At 59.0% G+C, this 16,477-nt stretch overlaps 1 protein-coding gene across 2 annotated transcripts in view; it reads left to right on the plus strand.

Moving 5' to 3' along the window:
- Positions 1–2,024: 2,024 nt before the first annotated feature.
- Positions 2,025–16,477, plus strand: part of ADRM1 (ADRM1 26S proteasome ubiquitin receptor) — a 95,090-nt gene continuing 80,637 nt past the window's right edge. Inside the window, exon 1 of one of the 2 annotated variants that reach the window (XM_085875846.1) lies at positions 2,025–2,400. In XM_085875846.1, the coding sequence (XP_085731972.1) occupies positions 2,185–2,400 (216 nt within the window). In that variant the 5' untranslated portion in view covers positions 2,025–2,184. The remainder of the gene's footprint in view (positions 2,401–16,477) is intronic. The other variant, XM_085875839.1, reaches the window with a different exon arrangement.

The raw sequence follows: 16,477 nt of genomic DNA on the forward strand, positions 1-16,477 counted from the left end.
AGTATCTGGGAGGGGTGGAGGATCTGGGAGGAGGAGGGGTGGAGGATCTGGGAGGAGGAGGGGTGGAGGATTTGGGAGGGGGAGAGTTGGAGGATCTGGGAGAGGGAGGGGAGGTGGAGTATCTGGGAGTGGTGGAGGATCTGGAAGGGGTGGAGTATCTGGGAAGGGTGGAGGATCTGGGAGGGTGAGGAGTGGAGGATCTGGGAGGGTGAGGAGTGGAGGATCTGGGTGGGGGAGGGGTGGAGGATCTGGGGGGGGAGGGTGGAGGATCTGAGAGGGGAGGGGTGGAGGATCTCAGAGGGGGAGGTTGAATATCTGGGAGGGGTGGAGGATCTGGGAGGAGGAGGTGTAGTATCTGGGAGGGGTGGAGGATATGGGAGGGGGAGGTGTAGTATCTGGGAGGGGTGGAGGATATGGGAGGGGAGGTGGAGTATCTGGAAGAGGTGGAGGATATGGGAGGGGAGGTGGAGTATCTGGGAGGTGTGAAGGATCTTGGAGGGGTGGAGGGAGGCAGAGGTGGAGTTTCTGGGAGGGGAGGAGAATCTGAGAGGGGGAGTGGTGGAGGATCTGGGAGGAATGGAGGATCTGGGAGAGGGAGGGGAGGGGGAGGTGGAGTTTCTGGGAGGGGTGGAGGATCTGGGAGGGGAGGGGTGGAGGATCTGGGAGGGGAGGTGGAGTATCTGGGAGGGGTGGAGGATCTGGGAGGGGAGGTGGAGTATCTGGGAGGGGTGGAGGATCTGGGAGGAGGAGGGGTGGAGAATCTGGGAGGAGGGGTGGAGAATTTGGGAGGGGGAGATTTGGAGGATCTGGGAGAGGGAGGGGGAGGTGGAGTATCTAGGAGTGGTGGAGGATCTGGAAGGGGTGGAGTATCTGGGAAGGGTGGAGGATCTGGGAGGGTGAGGGGTGGAGGATCTGGGAGGGGAGGGGGAGGTGGAGTATCTGGGAGTGGTGGAGGATCTGGAAGGGGTGGAGTATCTGGGAAGGGTGGAGGATCTGGGAGGGGTGGAGTATCTGGGAAGGGTGGAGGATCTGGGAGGGTGAGGGGTGGAGGATCTGGGAGGGGATGGGTGGAGGATCTGGGAGAGGAGGGGTGGAGGATCTGGGAGAGGAGGGGTGGAGGATCTGGGAGAGGAGGGGTGGAGGATCTGGGTGGGGAGGGGTGGAGGATCTGAGAGGGGAGGGGTGGAGGATCTCAGAGGAGGAGGTTGAATATCTGGGAGGGGTGGAGGATCTTGGAGGGAGAGGGGTGGAGGATCTGGGGGGAGGGGTGGAGGATCTCAGAGGGGGAGGGTGGAGGATCTCAGAGGAGGAGGTTGAATATCTGGGAGGGGTGCAGCATCTGGGAGGGAGAGGGGTGGAGCATCTGGGAGGGACAGGGGCGCAGGATCTGGGAGGGAGAGGGGTGGAGGTTCTGGGATGGGGAGGGTGGAGGATCTGGGAGGGAGAGGGGTGGAGGTTCTGGGATGGGGAGGGTGGAGGATCTGGGAGGGGAGGGGTGGATGATCTGGGAGGGGAGAGGTGGAGGCTTGTTTGTGAACAGGATATCTTCAAAAGTTGTGAACGGATTCGAACGAAACGTGGTGGACAGGTTGAGTGCATCACAATGACGAAATGATTCGATTTGTTCCGTCACCAAGCTCCGAGTAGAGCTATCGTTTGCCAAGCCAGCCGGGTTCCTAATCACGGTTTCGAATGGAGTGCTTGCTTGTGCTTAAGCCAATTAGCGAGCGCTCCACAAGACACTTGGTTAATGAGCATAACCCGTTTTACGACATGAACGTCGATGAAAAACTCCGATGAGATGTTATTTTGTAAAAACGGTAATTTTTCGCTGTTTAATATCGTGTAATAAAACCAGTGGATTTAACCGTCTCAAGTCGGTCGAGTTGAGGAACTGAGGATGTGACAAAACGTCAGGGGGTGTTAAATCCGGTCAGAAGGAAGAATAGGAATGAGAGAAAAACCCCCAAAGATTGAAACGTGGACCTCAAGAAGAAGAAGAGGAATGAGTGAGAGATTGAGTCACGGGCCAGTAGGGGTGTGTACTCGTAGTGCCCGCTTGAGCTCGTGCCCCCTAATCGGTAAGACAAGGGCGGATCTCGCGAGCTGAGGAAAACGTTGCCGTGACGCAGCGATTCGCTGACGAAGGAAGGCCGCGTCTCGCTCCCTCGTCCGAGTGGAACCATGTCTTCCTCCGGGGCGCTCTTTCCGAGCAACATTTCCACAAGTCGCGGCGGCTCGTCCAGCAAGTCCCTGGTAGAGTTCCGGGCCGGCAAGATGAGCTTGCGAGGCGGCACGGTGAGCCCGGACCAGCGGCGGGGCCTCGTGTACGTGCAGCAAAGTGATGACTCGCTCATCCATTTCTGTTGGAAAGACCGCAGCAGCGGCCTGGTCGAGGAGGTGCGTGCTAATCCGAACGGCTCCAGTCGGTCCGGGGAGCTCGCAGAATGGGGGCACTGCGATCATTTGGAGGGACCAGTAGGCCTCAACGGAAGATTCGTGCTTGGAATGGATTTTATTTTTTTTTCTGAACCGTTTGCGTTGAGAGTTTATTGGTGTTTTCGCTTTTACCGAGAAGGTTTCGTGTTGAGGTTTGAAAATCTTTATGTATTTAAATCTGTATAGACGTTTGAACATGTTTCCACATAAAACCCAACCCCCACTCTTCATTAACATTTAAATGACTTGACAAAATGAGCGGTTTGGTGGTGAAGTGGTTAAAACCTTGAAGCTTTTCTTCGTCAGTGTCTGTACGAGTTCCATGGCCCTTTGATACGATGTTCGCTTTTGTGTCTTTCCTCACACTTGGAAATTAAAGATCCCCCAGTACGACACAAAAACACGAGGCCTCAATCAATTAAACTGGTCTCACAAAAATACTTTCCGAACACTAATACCTCCCTCACACGAATACCTCCCTCACACGAATACCTCCCTCACACGAATACCTCCCTCGCACGAATACCTCCCTCGCACGAATACCTCCCTCACACTAATACCTCCCTCACACTAATACCTCCCTCACACTAATACCTCCCTCACACTAATACATGCCTCACACTAATACCTCCCTCACACTAATACCTTCCTCACACTAATACCTCCCTCACACTAATACATGCCTCACACTAATACCTCCCTCACACTAATACATGCCTCACACTAATACCTCCCTCACACTAATACATGCCTCACACTAATACCTCCCTCACACTAATACATGCCTCACACTAATACCTCCCTTACACTAATACTTACCTCACACTAATACCTCCCTCGCACCAACAGCAACGCGTCCCTCGCACCAACAGCAACGCGTCCCTCGCACCAACAGCAACGCGTCCCTCGCACCAACAGCAACGCGTCCCTCGCACCAACAGCAACGCGTCCCTCGCACCAACAGCAACGCGTCCCTCGCACCAACAGCAACGCGTCCCTCGCACCAACAGCAACGCGTCCCTCGCACCAACAGCAACGCGTCCCTCGCACCAACAGCAACGCGTCCCTCGCACCAACAGCAACGCGTCCCTCGCACCAACAGCAACGCGTCCCTCGCACCAACAGCAACGCGTCCCTCGCACCAACAGCAACGCGTCCCTCGCACCAACAGCAACGCGTCCCTCGCACCAACAGCAACGCGTCCCTCGCACCAACAGCAACGCGTCCCTCGCACCAACAGCAACGCGTCCCTCGCACCAACAGCAACGCGTCCCTCGCACCAACAGCAACGCGTCCCTCGCACCAACAGCAACGCGCCCCTCGCACCAAGAGCAACGCGCCCCTCGCACCAAGAGCAACGCGCCCCTCGCACCAAGAGCAACGCGCCCCTCGCACCAAGAGCAACGCGCCCCTCGCACCAAGAGCAACGCGCCCCTCGCACCAAGAGCAACGCGCCCCTCGCACCAAGAGCAACGCGCCCCTCGCACCAAGAGCAACGCGCCCCTCGCACCAAGAGCAACGCGCCCCTCGCACCAAGAGCAACGCGCCCCTCGCACCAAGAGCAACGCGCCCCTCGCACCAAGAGCAACGCGCCCCTCGCACCAAGAGCAACGCGCCCCTCGCACCAAGAGCAACGCGCCCCTCGCACCAAGAGCAACGCGCCCTCGCACCAAGAGCAACGCGCCCCTCGCACCAAGAGCAACGCGCCCCTCGCACCAACAACAACACCTCCCTCACACCAACACCACCACCAACACCTCCCTCGCACCAATACCAACACCAACACCTCCCACGCACCAACACCTCCCTCGCACCAGCACCAACACCTCCCTCGCACCAACACCAACACCTCCCTCGCACCAACACCAACACCAACACCTCCCTCGCACCAACACCAACACCAACACCTCCCTCACACCAACACCAACACCAACACCTCCCTCGCACCAACACCAACACCAACACCTCCCTCGCACCAACACCAACACCAACACCTCCCTCGCACCAACACCAACACCAACACCTCCCTCGCACCAACACCAACACCAACACCAACACCTCCCTCGCACCAACACCAACACCAACACCTCCCTCGCACCAACACCAACACCAACACCTCCCTCGCACCAACACCAACACCTCCCTCGCACCAACACCAACACCTCCCTCGCACCAACACCAACACCAACACCTCCCTCGCACCAACACCAACACCAACACCTCCCTCGCACCAACACCAACACCAACACCTCCCTCGCACCAACACCAACACCAACACCTCCCTCGCACCAACACCAACACCAACACCTCCCTCGCACCAACACCAACACCAACACCTCCCTCGCACCAACACCAACACCAACACCTCCCTCGCACCAACACCAACACCAACACCTCCCTCGCACCAACACCAACACCAACACCTCCCTCGCACCAACACCAACACCAACACCTCCCTCGCACCAACACCAACACCAACACCTCCCTCGCACCAACACCAACACCAACACCTCCCTCGCACCAACACCAACACCAACACCTCCCTGGCACCAACACCAACACCTCCCTGGCACCAACACCAACACCTCCCTCGCACCAACACAAACACCTCCCTCGCACCAACACCAACACCAACACCTCCCTCGCACCAACACCAACACCAACACCTCCCTCGCACCAACACCAACACCAACACCTCCCTCGCACCAACACCAACACCAACACCTCCCTCGCACCAACACCAACACCAACACCTCCCTCGCACCAACACCAACACCAACACCTCCTTCGCACCAACACCAACACCAACACGTCCCTCGCTCCACCACGATCACCAACACCTGCCTCGCACCAACACCAACACCAACACCGCCCTCGCACCAACACCAACACCAACACCTCCCTCGCACCAACACCAACACCAACACCTCCCTCGCACCAACACCAACACCAACACCTCCCTCGCACCAACACCAACACCAACACCTCCCTCGCACCAACACCAACACCAACACCTCCCTCGCACCAACACCAACACCAACACCTCCCTCGCCGCAACACCAACACCAACACCTCCCTCGCACCAACACCAACACCAACACCTCCCTCGCACCAACACCAACACCAACACCTCCCTCGCACCAACACCAACACCAACACCTCCCTCGCACCAACACCAACACCAACACCTCCCTCGCACCAACACCAACACCAACACCTCCCTGGCACCAACACCAACACCTCCCTGGCACCAACACCAACACCTCCCTCGCACCAACACCAACACCTCCCTCGCACCAACACCAACACCTCCCTCGCACCAACACCAACACCTCCCTCGCACCAACACCAACACCAACACCTCCCTCGCACCAACACCAACACCAACACCTCCCTCGCACCAACACCAACACCAACACCTCCCTCGCACCAACACCAACACCAACACCTCCCTCGCACCAACACCAACACCAACACCTCCCTCGCACCAACACCAACACCAACACCTCCCTCGCACCAACACCAACACCAACACCTCCCTCGCACCAACACCAACACCAACACCTCCCTCGCACCAACACCAACACCAACACCTCCCTCGCACCAACACCAACACCAACACCTCCCTCGCACCAACACCAACACCAACACCTCCCTCGCACCAACACCAACACCAACACCTCCCTCGCACCAACACCAACACCAACACCTCCCTCGCACCAACACCAACACCAACACCTCCCTCGCACCAACACCAACACCAACACCTCCCTCGCAGCAACACCAACACCAACACCTCCCTCGCAGCAACACCAACAGCAACACCTCCCTCGCACCAACACCAACACCAACACCTCCCTCGCACCAACACCAACACCAACACCTCCCTCGCACCAACACCAACACCAACACCTCCCTCGCACCAACACCAACACCAACACCTCCCTGGCACCAACACCAACACCTCCCTCGCACCAACACCAACACCAACACCTCCCTCGCACCAACACCAACACCAACACCTCCCTCGCACCAACACCAACACCAACACCTCCCTCGCACCAACACCAACACCAACACCTCCCTCGCACCAACACCAACACCAACACCTCCCTCGCACCAGCACCAACACCAACACCTCCCTCGCACCAACACCAACACCAACACCTCCCTCGCACCAACACCAACACCAACACCTCCCTCGCACCAACACCAACACCTCCCTCGCACCAACACCAACACCTCCCTCGCACCAACACCAACACCAACACCTCCCTCGCACCAACACCAACACCAACACCAACACCTCCCTCGCACCAACACCAACACCAACACCTCCCTTGCACCAACACCAACACCAACACCTCCCTCGCACCAACACCAACACCAACACCAACACCTCCCTCGCACCAACACCAACACCAACACCTCCCTCGCACCAACACCAACACCAACACCAACACCTCCCTCGCTCCAACACCAACACCAACACCTCCCTCGCACCAACACCAACACCAACACCAACACCTCCCTCGCACCAACACCAACACCAACACCTCCCTCGCACCAACACCAACACCAACACCTCCCTCGCACCAACACCAACACCAACACCTCCCTCGCACCAACACCAACACCTCCCTGGCACCAACACCAACACCTCCCTCGCACCAACACCAACACCTCCCTCGCACCAACACCAACACCTCCCTCGCACCAACACCAACACCAACACCTCCCTCGCACCAACACCAACACCAACACCTCCCTCGCACCAACACCAACACCAACACCTCCCTCGCACCAACACCAACACCAACACCTCCCTCGCACCAACACCAACACCAACACCTCCCTCGCACCAACATCAACACCAACACCTCCCTCGCACCAACACCAACACCAACACCTCCCTCGCACCAACACCAACACCAACAGCTCCCTCGCACCAACACCAACACCAACACCAACACCTCCCTCGCACCAACAGCAACCCCAACACCAACACCTCCCTCGCACCAACACCAACACCAACACCTCCCTCGCACCAACACCAACACCAACACCTCCCTCGCACCAACACCAACACCAACACCTCCTCGCACCAACACCAACACCAACACCTCCCTCGCACCAACACCAACACCAACACCTCCCTCGCACCAACACCAACACCAACACCTCCCTTGCACCAACACCAACACCTCCCTTGCACCAACACCAACACCTCCCTTGCACCAACACCAACACCTCCCTTGCACCAACACCAACACCTCCCTCGCACCAACACCAACACCTCCCTCGCACCAACACCTCCCTCGCACCAACACCAACACCAACACCTCCCTCGCACCAACACCAACACCTCCCTGGCACCAACACCAACACCTCCCTGGCACCAACACCAACACCTCCCTGGCACCAACACCAACACCTCCCTGGCACCAACACCAACACCTCCCTGGCACCAACACCAACACCTCCCTGGCACCAACACCAACACCTCCCTGGCACCAACACCAACACCTCCCTGGCACCAACACCAACACCTCCCTGGCACCAACACCAACACCTCTCTGGCACCAACACCAACACCTCCCTCGCACCAACACAAACACCTCCCTCGCACCAACACCAACACCAACACCTCCCTCGCACCAACACCAACACCAACGCCACCCTCGCAGCAACACCAACACCAACACCTCCCTCGCACCAACACCAACACCAACACGTCCCTCGCAACAACACCAACACCTCCCTCGCACCAACACCAACACCAACACGTGCCTCGCACCAACACCAACACCAACACCTCCCTCGCACCAACACCAACACCAACACCTCCCTGGCACCAACACCAACACCTCCCTGGCACCAACACCAACACCTCCCTCGCACCAACACCAACACCAACACCTCCCTCGCACCAACACCAACACCAACACCTCCCTCGCACCAACACCAACACCAACACCTCCCTCGCACCAACACCAACACCAACACCTCCCTCGCACCAACACCAACACCAACACCTCCCTCGCACCAACACCAACACCAACACCTCCCTCGCACCAACACCAACACCAACACCTCCCTCGCACCAACACCAACACCAACACCTCCCTCGCACCAACACCAACACCAACACCTCCCTCGCACCAACACCAACACCAACACCTCCCTCGCACCAACACCAACACCAACACCTCCCTCGCACCAACACCAACACCAACACCTCCCTCGCACCAACACCAACACCAACACCTCCCTCGCACCAACACCAACACCATCACCTCCCTCGGACCACCACCAACACCAACACCTCCCTCGCACCAACACTAACACTTACTCCTCCCTCGCACCAACACCACCACCAACACCTCCCTCGCACCAACACCAACACCAACACCCCCCTCGCACCACCCCCAACACCAACGCCTCCCTCGCTCCAACACCAACACCAACACCTCCCTCGCACCAAGCCCACCACCAACACCTCCCTCGCACCAACACCAACACCAACACCTCCCTGGCACCAACACCAACACCTCCCTCGCACCAACACCAACACCAACACCTCCCTCGCACCAACACCAACACCAACACCTCCCTCGCACCAACACCAACACCAACACCTCCCTCGCACCAACACCAACACCAACACCTCCCTCGCACCAACACCAACACCAACACCTCCCTCGCACCAACAGCAACACCCACACCTCCCTCGCACCAACACCAACACCAACACCTCCCTCGCACCAACACCAACACCAACACCTCCCTCGCACCAACACCTCCCTCGCACCAACACCTCCCTCGCACCAACACCAACACCAACACCTCTCTCGCACCAACACCAACACCAACACCAACACCTCCCTCGCACCAACACCAACACCAACACCTCCCTTGCACCAACACCAACACCAACACCTCCCTCGCACCAGCACCAACACCAACACCAACACCTCCCTCGCACCAGCACCAACACCAACACCAACACCTCCCTCGCACCAGCACCAACACCAACACCAACACCTCCCTCGCACCAACACCAACACCAACACCAACACCACCACCTCCCTCGCACCAACACCAACACCAACACCTCCCTCGCACCAACACCAACACCAACACCTCCCTCGCACCAACACCAACACCAACACCAACACCTCCCTCGCACCAACACCAACACCAACACCAACACCTCCCTCGCACCAACACCAACACCAACACCTCCCTGGCACCAACACCAACACCAACACCAACACCTCCCTCGCACCAACACCAACACCAACACCTCCCTCGCACCAACACCAACACCAACACCTCCCTCGCACCAGCACCAACACCAACACCACCACCTCCCTCGCACCAACACCAACACCACCACCTCCCTCGCACCAACACCAACACCAACACCTCCCTCGCACCAACACCAACACCAACACCTCCCTCGCACCTACACCAACACCAACACCTCCCTCGCACCAACACCAACACCAACACCCCCCACGCACCAACACCAACACCAACACCTCCCTCGCACCAACACCAACACCAACACCTCCCTCGCACCAACACCAACACCAACACCTCCCTCGCACCAACACCAACACCAACACCTCCCTCGCACCAACACCAACACCAACACCTCCCTCGCACCAACACCAACACCAACACCTCCCTCGCACCAACACCAACACCATCACCTCCCTCGCACCAACACCAACACCAACACGTCCCTCGCACCAACACCAACACCAACACCCCCCTCGCACCAACAGCGACACCAACACCTCCCTCGCACCAACACGAACACCTCTCTCGCACCAACACCACCGTCGCAGCAACACCAACACCAACACCTCCCTCGCACCAACACCAACACCTCCCTGGCACCAACACCAACACCTCCCTGGCACCAACACCAACACCTCCCTGGCACCAACACCAACACCTCCCTGGCACCAACACCAACACCTCCCTGGCACCAACACCAACACCTCCCTGGCACCAACACCAACACCTCCCTGGCACCAACACCAACACGTCCCTGGCACCAACACCAACACCTCCCTGGCACCAACACCAACACCTCCCTGGCACCAACACCAACACCTCCCTGGCACCAACACCAACACCTCCCTGGCACCAACACCAACACCAACACCTCCCTCGCACCAACACCAACACCAACACCTCCCTCGCACCAACACCAACACCAACACCTCCCTCGCACCAACACCAACACCAACACCTCCCTCGCTCCAACACCAACACCAACAGCTCCCTCGCACCAACACCAACACCAACACCTCCCTCGCACCAACACCAACACCAACACCAACACCTCCCTCGCACCAACACCAACACCAACACCTCCCTCGCACCAACACCAACACCAACACCAACACCTCCCTCGCACCAACACCAACACCAACACCTCCCTCGCACCAACACCAACACCAACACCTCCCTCGCACCAACACCAACACCAACACCTCCCTCGCACCAACACCAACACCAACACCAACACCTCCCTCGCACCAACACCAACACCAACACCTCCCTCGCACCAACACCAACACCAACACCAACACCTCCCTCGCACCAACACCAACACCAACACCAACACCTCCCTCGCACCAACACCAACACCAACACCTCCCTCGCACCAACACCAACACCAACACCTCCCTCGCACCAACACCAACACCAACACCTCCCTCGCACCAACACCAACACCAACACCTCCCTCGCACCAACACCAACACCAACACCAACACCTCCCTCGCACCAACACCAACACCAACACCTCCCTCGCACCAACACCAACACCAACACCTCCCTCGCACCAACACCAACACCAACACCTCCCTCGCACCAACACCAACACCAACACCTCCCTCGCACCAACACCAACACCAACACCTCCCTCGCACCAACACCAACACCAACACCTCCCTCGCACCAACACCAACACCAACACCTCCCTCGCACCAACACCAACACCAACACCTCCCTCGCACCAACACCAACACCAACACCTCCCTCGCACCAACACCAACACCAACACCTCCCTCGCACCAACACCAACACCAACACCTCCCTCGCACCAACACCAACACCAACACCTCCCTCGCACCAACACCAACACCAACACCTCCCTCGCACCAACACCAACACCAACACCTCCCTCGCACCAACACCAACACCAACACCTCCCTCGCACCAACACCAACACCAACACCAACACCTCCCTCGCACCAACACCAACACCAACACCTCCCTCGCACCAACACCAACACCAACACCTCCCTCGCACCAACACCAACACCAACACCAACACCTCCCTCGCACCAACACCAACACCAACACCAACACCTCCCTCGCACCAACACCAACACCAACACCTCCCTCGCACCAACACCAACACCAACACCTCCCTCGCACCAACACCAACACCAAGACCGCGCTCGCACCAGCGCCAACACCAACACCTCCCTCGCACCAACACCAACACCAACAGCGCGCTCGCGCCAGCACCAACACCAACACCTCCCTCGCACCTACACCAACACCTCCCTCGCACCTACACCAACACCTCCCTCGCACCAACACCAACACCTCCCTCGCACCTACACCAACACCTCCCTCGCACCTACACCAACACCTCCCTCGCACCTACACCAACACCTCCCTCGCTCCTACACCAACACCTCCCTCGCACCGACACCAGCACCTCCCTCGCACCTACACCAACACCTCCCTCGCTCCTACACCAACCCCTCCCTCGCTCCTACACCAACACCTCCCTCGCACCTACACCAACACCTCCCTCGCACCTACACCAACACCTCCCTCGCACCTACACCAACACCTCCCTCGCACCAACACCAACACCAACACCTCCCTCGCACCAACACCAACACCTCCCTCGCACCTACACCAACACCTCGCTCGCACCTACACCAACACCTCGCTCGCACCTACACCAACACCAACACCTCCCTCGCACCAACACCAACACCAACACCTCCCTCGCACCAACACCAACACCAACACCTCCCTCGCACCTACACCAACACCTCCCTCGCACCTACACCAACACCTCCCTCGCACCTACACCAACACCTCCTCGCACCTACACCAACACCTCCCTCGCACCTACACCAACACCTCCCTCGCACCTACACCAACACCTCCCTCGCACCTACACCAACACCTCCCTCGCACCTACACCAACACCTCCCTCGCACCTACACCAACACCTCCCTCGCACCTACACCAACACCTCCCTCGCACCTACACCAACACCTCCCTCGCACCAACACCAACACCTCCCTCGCACCAACACCAACACCAACACCTCCCTCGCACCAACACCAACACCAACACCTCCTCGCACCAACACCAACACCAACACCTCCCTCGCACCAACACCAACACCTCCCTCGCACCAACACCAACACCTCCCTCGCACCAACACCAACACCAACACCTCCCTCGCACCAACACCAACACCAACACCTCCCTCGCACCAGCACCAACACCAACACCTCCCTCGCACCAACACCAACACCAACACCTCCCTCGCACCAACACCAACACCAACACCTCCCTCGCACCAACACCAACACCAACACCTCCCTCGCACCAACACCAACACCAACACCTCCCTCGCACCAACACCAACACCAACACCTCCCTCGCACCTACACCAACACCTCCCTCGCACCTACACCAACACCTCCCTCGCACCTACACCAACACCTCCCTCGCACCAACACCAACACCAACACCTCCCTCGCACCAACACCAACACCAACACCTCCCTCGCACCAACACCAACACCAACACCTCCCTCGCACCAACACCAACACCAACACCTCCCTCGCACCAACACCAACACCAACACCTCCCTCGCACCAACACCAACACCAACACCTCCCTCGCACCAACACCAACACCAACACCTCGCACCTACACCAACACCTCCCTCGCACCTACACCAACACCTCCCTCGCACCAACACCAACAACAACACCTCCCTCGCACCAACACCAACACCAACTCCTCCCTCGCACCAACACCAACACCAACACCTCCCTCGCACCAACACCAACACCTCACCAACACCTCCCTCGCACCAACACCTCCCTCGCACCTACACCAACACCTCCCTCGCACCTACACCAACACCTCCCTCGCACCTACACCAACACCTCCCTCGCACCTACACCAACACCTCCCTCGCACCTACACCAACACCTCCCTCGCACCTACCAACACCAACACCTCCCTCGCACCTACACCAACACCTCCCTCGCACCAACACCAACACCAACACCTCCCTCGCACCTACACCAACACCTCCCTCGCACCTACACCAACACCTCCCTCGCACCAACACCAACACCAACACCTCCCTCGCACCAACACCAACACCAACACCTCCCTCGCACCAACACCAACACCAACACCTCCCTCGCACCTACACCAACACCTCCCTCGCACCTACACCAACACCTCCCTCGCACCAACACCAACACCAACACCTCCCTCGCACCAACACCAACACCAACACCTCCCTCGCACCAACACCAACACCAACACCTCCCTCGCACCAACACGAACCCCAACACCTCCCTCGCACCAACACCAACACCAACACCTCCCTCGCACCTACACCAACACCTCCCTCGCACCAACACCAACACCTCCCTCGCACCAACACCAACACCAACACCTCCCTCGCACCTACACCAACACCTCCCTCGCACCAACACCAACACCTCCCTCGCACCTACACCAACACCTCCCTCGCACCTACACCAACACCTCCCTCGCACCTACACCAACACCTCCCTCGCACCAACACCAACACCTCCCTCGCACCTACACCAACACCAACACCTCCCTCGCTCCAACACCAACACCAACACCTCCCTCGCACCAACACCAACACCAACACCAACACCTCCCTCGCACCAACACCAACACCAACACCAACACCTCCCTCGCACCAACACCAACACCAACACCAACACCTCCCTACCACCAACACCAACACCAACACCTCCCTCGCACCAACACCAACACCAACACCTCCCTCGCACCAACACCAACACCAACACCTCCCTCGCACCAGCACCAACACCAACACCTCCCTCGCACCAACACCAACACCAACACCTCCCTCGCACCTACACCAACACCTCCCTCGCACCTACACCAACACCAACACCTCCTCGCACCAGCACCAACACCAACACCTCCCTCGCACCAGCACCAACACCAACACCTCCCTCGCACCTACACCAACACCTCCCTCGCACCTACACCAACACCTCCTCGCACCTACACCAACACCTCCCTCGCACCTACACCAACACCTCCCTCGCACCTACACCAACACCTCCCTCGCACCTACACCAACACCTCCCTCGCACCTACACCAACACCTCCCTCGCACCTACACCAACACCTCCCTCGCACCTACACCAACACCTCCCTCGCACCTACACCAACACCTCCCTCGCACCTACACCAACACCTCCCTCGCACCTACACCAACACCTCCCTCGCACCTACACCAACACCTCCCTCGCACCTACACCAACACCTCCCTCGCACCTACACCAACACCTCCCTCCCACCTACACCAACACCTCCCTCGCACCTACACCAACACCTCCCTCGCACCTACACCAACACCTCCCTCGCACCTACACCAACACCTCCCTCGCACCTACACCAACACCTCCCTCGCACCTACACCAACACCTCCCTCGCACCTACACCAACACCTCCCTCGCACCTACACCAACACCTCCCTCGCACCTACACCAACACCTCCCTCCCACCTACACCAACACCTCCCTCGCACCTACACCAGCACCTCCCTCGCACCTACCCCATCACCTCCCTCGCACCTACACCAACACCCCCCTCGCACCTCCACCAACACCTCCCTCGCACCTACACCAACACCTCCCTCGCACCTACACCAACACCTCCCTCGCACCTACACCAACACCTCCCTCGCACCTACACCAACACCTCCCTCGCACCTACACCAACACCTCCCTCGCACCTACACCAACACCTCCCTCGCACCTACACCGACACCTCCCTCGCAACGCCACCAGCACAACCCTCGCACCTACACCAACACCTCCCTCGCACCTACACCAGCACCTCCCTCGCACCTACGCCAACACCTCACTCGCACCAACACCAACACCTCCCTCGCACCAACACCAACACCAACACCTCCCTCGCACCAACACCAACACCAACACCTCCCTCGCACCAACACCAACACCAACACCTCCCTCGCACCAACACCAACACCTCCCTCGCACCTACACCAACACCTCCCTCGCACCTACACCAACACCTCCCTCGCACCTACACCAACACCACCCTCGCACCAACACCAACACCTCCCTCGCACCAACACCAACACCTCCCTCGCACCAACACCAACACCAACACCTCCCTCGCACCAACACCAACACCAACACCTCCCTCGCACCAACACCAACACCAACACCTCCCTCGCACCTACACCAACACCTCCCTCGCACCTACACCAACACCTCCCTCGCACCTACACCAACACCTCCCTCGCACCTACACCAACACCTCCCTCGCACCTACACCAACACCTCCTCGCACCTACACCAACACCTCCCTCGCACCTACACCAACACCTCCCTCGCACCTACACCAACACCTCCCTCGCACCGACACCAACACCTCCCTCGCACCTACACCAACACCTCCCTCGCACCTACACCAACACCTCCCTCGCACCTACACCAACACCTCCCTCGCACCTACACCAACACCTGCCTCGCACCTACACCAACACCTCCCTCGCACCTACACCAACACCTCCCTCGCACCTACACCAACCCCTCCCTCGCACCTCCACCAACCCCTGCCTCGCACCTACACCAACACCTCCCTCGCACCCACACCCACACCTCCCTCGCACCTACACCAACACCTCCCTCCCACC

The sequence above is a fragment of the Eptatretus burgeri genome, chromosome 1 (assembly GCF_056783735.1).
Source record: "Eptatretus burgeri isolate ZD-2024b chromosome 1, Ebu_testis_v1, whole genome shotgun sequence".
Lineage (NCBI taxonomy): Eukaryota > Metazoa > Chordata > Myxini > Myxiniformes > Myxinidae > Eptatretus > Eptatretus burgeri.